At 32.0% G+C, this 9,660-nt stretch overlaps 3 protein-coding genes across 3 annotated transcripts in view; 2 read left to right on the plus strand and 1 right to left on the minus strand.

Moving 5' to 3' along the window:
* LOC106110976 (eukaryotic translation initiation factor 2A) overlaps positions 1-2,478 on the minus strand; it is a 5,241-nt gene extending 2,763 nt beyond the window's left edge. Inside the window, exons 1-8 of the mRNA XM_013292945.1 lie at positions 2,259-2,478; positions 2,040-2,181; positions 1,705-1,840; positions 1,549-1,628; positions 1,287-1,465; positions 859-1,013; positions 694-778; positions 377-588 (exon numbers count right to left, since the gene is read on the minus strand). Of these exons, the coding sequence (XP_013148399.1) occupies positions 377-588; positions 694-778; positions 859-1,013; positions 1,287-1,465; positions 1,549-1,628; positions 1,705-1,840; positions 2,040-2,181; positions 2,259-2,283 (1,014 nt within the window). The 5' untranslated portion in view covers positions 2,284-2,478. The remainder of the gene's footprint in view (positions 1-376; positions 589-693; positions 779-858; positions 1,014-1,286; positions 1,466-1,548; positions 1,629-1,704; positions 1,841-2,039; positions 2,182-2,258) is intronic.
* Positions 2,479-2,743: 265 nt separating this feature from the next.
* Positions 2,744-4,857, plus strand: LOC106111223 (armadillo repeat-containing protein 7). The gene is made up of 3 exons (XM_013293242.1): positions 2,744-2,973; positions 3,084-3,254; positions 3,336-4,857. Exons 1-3 carry the CDS (start codon positions 2,865-2,867, stop codon positions 3,584-3,586), a joined length of 531 nt encoding a protein of 176 aa, XP_013148696.1. The 5' UTR covers positions 2,744-2,864; the 3' UTR covers positions 3,587-4,857.
* Positions 4,858-7,301: 2,444 nt separating this feature from the next.
* On the plus strand, positions 7,302-8,898 carry LOC106111224 (follicle cell protein 3C-1). The gene is made up of 3 exons (XM_013293243.1): positions 7,302-7,998; positions 8,251-8,427; positions 8,592-8,898. The coding sequence occupies exons 1-3, from the start codon at positions 7,858-7,860 to the stop codon at positions 8,763-8,765; spliced, it is 492 nt and encodes a 163-aa protein (XP_013148697.1). The 5' UTR covers positions 7,302-7,857; the 3' UTR covers positions 8,766-8,898.
* The last annotated feature ends 762 nt before the right edge of the window (positions 8,899-9,660 follow it).

The following is a 9,660-nucleotide window of genomic DNA, read 5'->3' on the forward strand; positions in this document are numbered from 1 at the left end:
CCATCATAAAATATAATAAACAATAACAGAACTTCACGGAGGACCAGACATATAAAAACTTAATACAGAAAATATGGAACTAACTTGTTTACATACATCTATACTAATATTACAATAGAAGATAGATTTGTATTTCTTATATGTGTCGGAATAACTCAAAAACTCCTGGACCCTTTTCAAAAATTCTTTTAGCATTAGAAAGCTACGTTATTGTCGAGTAACAAAGGCTTTATTTTTAAATCTCACGTGGACGAAGTCGCGAGCAACATCAAGTTAGAAATATATGTAAAAGAGAAACCAATGTAAGCTCTCGGATATGGAATTTCTATATTGTTAGTTCTTAGTTAGATTACAAAATTAGTATGCACACTCATACTTTAATCTCTAATAAAATTTTCACATTGAAAAGGATATTATTTCCTTCAGGTGGGAAGTATATAGCATTCCAAGCGCCGGTGCCGAACTCAAAGAGCGCTTCGCAGTTTGCGTTGAATAGCGTGGCCTTGGCCGGCGCGTGCCCGTACACACACACCCACTCATTCCAATTGCCGGGGTTCCATGATAACGCGTGGATTGGACCTTCCTTACCTATACACAAGTTATACATTAAAAAAATGCAACAATATAAATGACGCTATAGAAGACTATGAATAAAGCATCAAATATTATAGAGCTTTTAAATAAAACACTTACTGAAAGCGACATTCCCAGCTTTTCCTTTCACATCACCATAGGAAAGTGTTTGCCTTCCGTAATATGAGCCACCGGTTTTGTCCACCTGGTATAATAAAATAGTTTCTTTTTATAAGTCAGAAGAAAAAATCATTATTAATATTAATAATATAAAAGTTATCATACATCAGTCTGTGTCATAGTGAACACATTAGTGCCTCGTCTGTTCCAGTAGAAGGTGGCCTTGTCAGCCTGGAATGAGGACCGACTCAATATGGGCTCCTGTGATCCTGACTGAGGGTATTTATATACCCTCCATAATGATGGTTGACCTGATTTGCCTGAAAATTCACAAATATATCTTACTAGTTGACATCTGAAAACTTAATTAGTAACCTATATATTCTTCCTATGTTCTAAATCTATACCAAAGTTAAGTGAGATTTAAGCCCTTCTAAAGATACATAACAATAAACATCCATCCATACATTTATCCATCAAGTTTTTGCATTTATAACTTTAGTAACATAATAAAAGCAAGAAGAAAATAAATTTTAGTAGTTTATTATATTTCTTTTCATAAATATCTGTTTCAATCGAATTTTGATACTAACCCAATGTAAAAACAGAGAAGTAGTAGTTTGGTGCGGGACTGGGAGACAAGCTAAAACATTTTAGTTTTTCTGCTTGATGCTGGTATTGATATCTTGTAAAATCTCCATCATGATATATCAATATTTTGCCACCAAATTGTATGGCAAATAATTTTTCATCAGATGACCATTGTGGTTCCCTGTAGTATGTAGTTTTATAGGTGTTATTAATTATGGCTTTTTTTTACAAATATATGTTTTCATAAAACTGTTTTTTACTAACCAGCCAGCTTGATGCTTTTGTACAAAACTTGCAAGTTTCTCCCCATTATTTGATTTGTAAATATGCATATTTGGTTTGCCCTGGAATTACAACATAAAAGGGTTTACTCTCCAACCAACTTTTAATGTAAATATTTTTTTTACATTATAGACATACCTGTGGATCATCTTTTGTTATTAAAAACATCTCCCAAACTGCAAAATAATTATCCAAAGGAGAGAAAAACATATCCTTGACATTTCCATTGATTTTTGCTGCAACCGACCAGTCAGCACATTTAATAATCTCAGCCCTGAAATACACCATTTTGTTAACAACCTACAGGTATAAATACCAATAAAAATTATTCAATTCTTAGAACAATAACCATTTAATGTTTGATAAAATGAAATAATTATTTCATGTACTTAATGAATAATAAATAAATAAATGAATAAATGAATTAAATTAATTCATAATAGTATTGTCAACTTATCTATAGTTATACTTACTTTTTATCAGTTCTATAAGCAAGGTATGTTCCTTTGGGACTGTAAATTAAACTACGAATGTTCGGTGTACTTTCATCTCTTAAAACTTTCTCTGTATACGGTTCTTGGAATTCCACTAAGAATAGATTTTTGTTCGTCAAGCCTGAAATCAAACATAAATGGTAATCTTTCAGCCGTTCAATCACAATATGGTAATAATATGATATTCCGAGAACATACCGGTAATATACGGAGCCACACTCATTTTGAAAGTTCAAGTAAATCTATTTAACAAAATATAATTACACTCAGCAAACACGTCTTACATAACAGTTTATCGCATGTTTATTAACATTTTATAAGTATCAATATCGAGATTAATACATGTGTTTTAGTTTTATAACCCAAAGATGCCCAAAGTTAAAATAACCATACGTCTTCACTTTGACGTTTGTCAAAAATGTCAAATTGACATGAACCAATGACGTGTAGCCACTGGCCGAATCCCAAAAAATAATTTCATTATTAATCCATACGTCTTTTATACTTCTTTAGTTATTTTAATTCATATCACATGAGTTTAAAATAACTTAATAATTTAACAACTATTTTTCGTCAATGTTTTCTTGTTATTTCACAAATTATTTTCTGTGGTCACAATGTTTATCTGTTGATAGTTAATAGTGAAAAAATAAAAATAACAAAATGGCGTAATGGTACTTGTTTTATTTTTGTTGCAATAATATGCATTCGCAGATGAAATAATGAAAATTTAACACAAATACATTGTAATTTATTTAGAGAAATTACTTGGTTGATTCTAAACTCTACGTTTTAAAAAAATAAATGTTCAGTACAAAATCTCAGCTTCGTAAGCGTACTCCAGAGAATGGTACAGATCGAGAAAATTATTTATCACTTTTGGTAGATGAATACTTAAATTCAAGTTCTCTTGGTAAGTTATATATTAAGTATAAAATGTTATATTTCTTTGTATATTTGATTAATAATAAAAGAAGTTGTACTTTTTATTTACTAAAATAAAGGCGATACTTTTACTTGCAGATGCGAAATGTCAAGTGCTGGCCAATTTAGCGAATTTTGCGTATGATCCTATAAACTATAGCTTCATACGTGATGTAGGCGCACTGGATATTTTTCTCTATGTTTTGAAGAATGAATCCAACTATAAACTGGTTAATTTCGCTTGTGGCGGTATCAGTAATCTATGTCTAGGTAAGCATTCATTAAAACAACTTGCAAACTTACTAGCCATTTTTATGCTTATATCTAATGGTGTATCATTCTCCATTTCAGATCCTTTGAACACCACATATATCTTAGACTATGGGATATTGAACCTTGTGCCTCGTCTTTTAAAGTGGGATAACACTGACATAGTGGCATCTACTTTATCTATTCTCATTCAAATACACAATTCCTTGCGAAAACCAGAGTTGTTTAATACTGAGATAATCCAAGATGCAGAAAAATTGAAATCAAGTAAAGATAAAGTTGTCGCAAATTTAGCAACAATATTTCATCAAGATGTATGCAAAACACCATAAATATATAAATAATATACATATTTGAAGATATTTATTGGAACATAGAAATAGAAAGCAAGATGTTATCAAACAGATTTCCGTACATAGCAATGAACAATAAAAATTATCAAAAGATATGTAAATTGCATACATCAACATTTAATAGAGTATCATTTAAAGCTGGTGATAAAATTCGCATACAGAAAACACTTACACAAAAAGACTTGGACACTTTTTCAAACCTCACAAGTGATCATAATCATTTACACAAAAATAATGGCAACAAAAGGCCTATTGTACATGGGGCATTATTGAATGGTCTTGTTGCCGGTCTAATTGGTACTCATTTACCAGGCCCAGGAACAATTTTAGTATCCCAAACAATGAAGTTTCCCAATAAATGTTTTGTTGGTGAAAAATTAACTATAAGCGTTGAGTTAGTTGATGTGAGGAAAATTTTAAAAGTGAAATTTTTCTGTGTTGTCGAAGAGGAAAAGAAGGTTGTGTTTGAAGGTGAGGCTAAGCTTATATTAGCCAAAGACTGTTGAGGTAGCTGTAAGAGTTGTTTAATAATTTATTACAAAATTTAGCTTTTTAACTATCTAGTGATTGTTACCTTTAAGATTGATTTGTGATTGGGTTTCCATTGCTGAAATACATGCACAAGAATATGTCTTCAATGAAAAAGGTACAGCTTACCCACACATACTTGATGACCTGCAGATCAGCTCACAGTTCACATTTACAGATCAGTAAAACAGGTCTCTAATATGTTCATTTGTAACTGTATAGCTGTAAGTCACATGTGAGTGAGAGTGTGAGTTTTTATCTGATTTACACATGCTGAGAACTGCAGCTGCAGATCAGCTCATGGTACATACATGTGTTGCAGATCAGTCAGAATTTAGATGTGAAACATATGTCTAGTGCAGGTATTTCCGCTTTGGTAATGTAAGGATACAATTATATTAAGACACCCATACTTTTATGAATAAATTTCTTTCAATGTTGATATTTCTATAAATGATAAATGAGATATGGCAATGAAGTGCCAAGTGCCAATGAAGTAAGGCAGTTTTATTGAATTTTTTATTCCTGAATGCAATAGAAATTTGTCCACTCTACAAACTTTAACTCAATAAATTAAGACTGATCTTGCTTGCAATATATAAATTACTCAAAACAAACAGATGTGATAATTTCCATATTTTCTTGCCTCGAGATTGAAAATTGTGAAAGAGTTTTTTTATGTAATCTTGCAACAGAATTATGTAATAAAGTACAATTAAATAATAATTAGATTTTAATAATGTGAGTTATTTATAACAGATTCCAGTGTACAAAAATATTCAACAACCAACATTTATTAGATTTTGTAATTTAGTTTTAATGATGGTTTAAGAGTACAACTCATAACCTACGATAGTTCTAAGATAATCATAATAATTGTAACATTTTTGTTATTTTTTTTTACATACAGTATTAATGATATGTTAGTAATTGTGTTATTCTGTTTGTTAATATTGTTTTACTGTATCCCTGATTTGTTTATTGTAAATAGTAGTGTAATAACTCATTTTTGTAATGTGCATTGAATAGGTTACAATCTCCATAAGCAATAATTAATAATCTGATATAGACAGACCAGGTTATTTGACCCTGTAAGAAAAACTGAATAATGATACCATATTAGCCCTTTTATCAACGGCGGAGTCATGTGCCCCTGAGCTGGCTAGTCAATAGCTTGATAAAACATATATATATATTTTGTCGAGCTCTTGACTTGACCATAACTATGTGACCCCCATCTGGCGCCAAAGCTGGATCCGCCCTTGCGTTTTGTGCTATTTTCTATGTCCATGTAGGTTCTTAATATTTTCTGAAAGAACAAATCGATAGAAGGACTTCTTACCGTACTAGGCATCCTTGTTTGACTGTCTTATCTGTTGAAAATTAGAATGTACAATTCTTTGTGTCAAAATTTTCTATAAAGTTATTGCTTTAGTGGAGGTTTTCATTTCATTTTGAGATCTATTATTTTGTTGTAATGTGCAATGGCATGATTAATTAAAAAGATCATTTCTGTCCTTTATTTTGTCTATTTTAATGAACCAATTCCCTTACATTATTTTCATAAAAAAACTAAGGAAATTCCGTCATCTGAGTTTCTTAGTCAAGTTGACAGTTACCTCTAAATGCAGTTATTCAAATATTTTATCTTTCATGGACTAATTTCCCTAATAACAATAGAAATAAAGTAAATGCAGAGTAAGTAATTCATATATTACCTGCTGTTATTGTTTTCGATGACAATTTAATTTAGACTTTATGTAGCAGGTAATCTTAAAATTAAAAAAAATGTAATAGGCAGTGTCGATTTTGTTAGGTTGCAAATTCACTCCCTTTCGTAACGATTACTGCAAAATCCAGTGACCCAGATTTCATGACATGATTGTCCTCATTTTCATTTTTATATCAGTGACCCATAAACCTATATAAAAATAGTGTAGACCTCTTTCACTCGTGGTACTTCCAATGTGGCACTGGGTTAAGAGCTCGGTTGTCAATTAAGGCAATCGAATAATCACGATTTGTATCTTCCCTTAGGTAGATATTACTGCTGGGGAATAAAGAGAACTTCATCTTTTTATGAAGTACATTTGCAGGATTCACAGGAAATTTATACATATAAAAGTCAATAAAATAAGTGTGTATTTTTCCTCAATTTCAAGATAATACGATAAAAATTAGAAACACCCTATTTATATCCTCTAAAGAGCGTTCGAAATGATTCCCGATACTGCAATGCAGGTGTTTTAGTTGCGGAGTGGCGGGATTTATATAGCCTGGGGGAAAATTTCGAAACTATGCCCATTAGACCACTAAAACTAATTTAACAATTATAGTTTATTTTGAGTGGTCAAAAAAATGTTCAGTGTTAATTCAAATATAATTCAAAGGAAGAGAATAGTGGTTTTCAGTATTTTTCTTTCTAGATCAGAAGAATAGATATCTCGAGGACTCTAATTTCCTAAGTATAAGTTTTCTACTAACCTTGAGAAATAGGTATTACAAGAATGTACTTGGGGCAACTGAGTGCTAAAGAAACATCAACACGAACGCGAGGTCCGTTTAGATAAATTGAGGATAAGGGGTGACCAAGGCTAGAGAAGCTTGATTGAATCAATCGAGTTAGTAGCGTCTTCGTAAATGGGCACGCATTTGTCTAGAACGTATTTAGGTTTTGTACCCATCAAATAATCTGCAAATAGGTAATGAACTTGTATTCACAGAGTATAATAAATATATTTTAAAAGTAACTAACTGCAGAACAGGATTTACTATGTTCTAGGTTAGTTTTTGTGCCGATTAAAAAATACTGACTGCAGAGTTGAATTCCTTTTCTCAGTTCCGGTTCTTTACCTTGGAAAAAAGCTGAAAAATCTGGCTTTTAGCATAGGTTTTATTTAGGCTCGACGCCAAGTTTGAACGTTTATAATAGAGTAACGTGACTTGGCAACATTCTACAGGAATCTGCTTTTATGCTACACTGATTTTGAAGAGCCCACCTAGCGAGGTATTAAATGAAACATAATTTCAATATGCTTTTATGCCCTCGTGTAGATTACCCCTTAATTAAGAGTAAAATCAAGGCTCAAAACAATTGCATACGATTTTTGAAAATAATTATAACTAAATAGAAATTTAAAAACATCGATGTTTGGGTATAGTCTTTGTAGTTTTTGTATTTCATCGTAAAACAAGGAATAAAGAGGCACTTTGATTACTAAGCCAATAGCAAAACGTTTTATAACCGAGATAATTTAAATAAAAAATCTCAGAAGAAGCTACATTATTAATCACGTCAAGTTTCAACTAAGTTAATCGAAAAGATCACGATTTAAAGATAAGATAACAAACGACAATGTTAAATATTCGCCTGCTTTTGTTAATTCGATCTCTTATCTAATAACTTTCTCGATAATGACTCGCGATCACGTACGAAACTTTTCACCTCAGTTGCACAAACTCACGTCCATTTATCTGAATCTGCATTTTTACGTCTAAGATCAACAAACGCCTGTTCATTATATATTGTTACTTGAAGACGCTAAAATCATTAAATGTTGATAAGTCATACAGGTGATATCTAACTGAAAAATATAATAGCTTTAAGCTAGCTTGGATTATACCTACCGTAAGTTATTGATGTTTTAATTAGAAAAATCTATTAAAAGTCTATTTAGTACTTCTTTTAATACTGTTTATGTTTCAGGTTACATTTTCATAAGATGGGTAACCTTAGTAAATGGGTGATAATATTTGTAAGCATCAGCTTAGCTGTGTCAACCGAGGGCTGGAGGAAACTGAAGCGAAGCCAGGACCAGAGCGTTAGAGCAACTGAAGAACAATATGACGAGGATCCAGGCGAAGTAAGTACAAAGTTTTCAATTCAAGAATATTCGATTTTGAACAATTTTGCCTTTCTCACGGTATTTTATATTGACATTTTTAGCCATTTTAATTGATTGAACTAATTTTTAGATCCTTCTTAAGAAAAAATATTGATTTTGTACAAAAAAGATTTAGGGCCTAAGCCTAACCCAAGTATTATTCTCGCCTTTTGTGATATCATAAAAGAAAATACTGTCTTCTGTTTCCTATAAATAGTATTTGTTTTCCAGCTGGAGCCGTGTCAGTGCGGCGTGTTCATGTCCCTCCAGGTGGGGGTGCGGGAGGGGCGGCGGGGGCGACCGCGGGGTCCGCCGACCGGGGAGCCGGTGGTAACGTACGACACGGACGAGCCGAGCCTGCCCTGCAGCAGTGGACACAAGCATTGCATCAGCAAATGTCTTGATGTGGTAAGTATCAAAGATGGTATATGATTGTCTGAAACTGAGAGACGAGCGAATGAGAGAGAGAGAGACGAATGCAGAATAAGTGATAATTGAGGTAGTTAAAGAAGACTCCTAACTTTTGAAATCCAAATTGGATTCTCAATTCTAATGATATACATTTCTTTCAGATATTAAAATACTTACCGAAAGCCGGTCCTGTGATATGCGGTGCCGTAGAGAGAGATGTTCACAGAGAGAAGGCTTTTCTTTTCATCAAGAATTGCGGCGACGAATGGATACCGACCCATTTCTCCGCTGGGAAGGAGTTCTGCTGCAAAGATGGACAGCATATGAAATGCTAGAAGATTCTACTGTTGATTAAGTGGGATAGAAAAATGAATTATAAGTTTGTGAACAGAGTGAAACGTTAGTGAACATAGTAAAGACTGTATTGAAAAGGAGATATAAATAATTAGTTTACTTGTGAGATAAGTATAGATTTATGTACTAAGTGAAGTATAATGTAATGTAACAACTAGATGTTGTGTTTTGTGTAATGACTTCTGTAGTTTGTTACCGATCTAGTCTGTAGTAGCAAATAAATAAAAGGTTATAATATATTTTTTGTATTGATCCATTCCACATTGAATGAATATACTTAATTAGTACACATAGCCCTAAATGCAGGATGCAGAGAACTTTTTCGTGTATTTAAAAATAATTGTTTGAAAAAAGGGCTATTTAAGCACCTTTACTACAGTTATCTTTCACAAGAAGTAATATAGGTGGGAATTATTCAAAGCAATGATTAACATAATGGCAAAGTTAACGGCATTGTAAAAATATTGTGTTTGTATTTTTAATTAACAGATGGCGTTGTTTAATCAACATGCTACATTAGTAGATTTGTATATTTTTGACCGACTTCTCAAAAGAAGGAGGTACTCAATTCGTCTTTATGATTTTTATTTTTATTTTTTATTAAAAAACGCTGCTTAAAATACGTAACTAAATTGAAATTGAAATTGAAATTTTTTGAAAAACAGATTAATAGAATAATTAGTTTTTAACTTCCATTTTTTCAATAAAATTATGCAGACTACAAGAGTACAAGGAATTTTTATTTGTAAATTCGTTTTCTACATGGACATGGCCTAGTTAAGAATTTATATAGACCAAATTGATAAGATAGGACTATGGCATCTCTTACGACAGACGTGCTAGCAAGTTTTTAACAAATCTAATAAGTATTTTTAC

The sequence above is a fragment of the Papilio polytes genome, unplaced genomic scaffold, assembly GCF_000836215.1.
Source record: "Papilio polytes unplaced genomic scaffold, Ppol_1.0 DF824180.1, whole genome shotgun sequence".
NCBI classification, from domain to species: Eukaryota; Metazoa; Arthropoda; class Insecta; order Lepidoptera; family Papilionidae; genus Papilio; species Papilio polytes.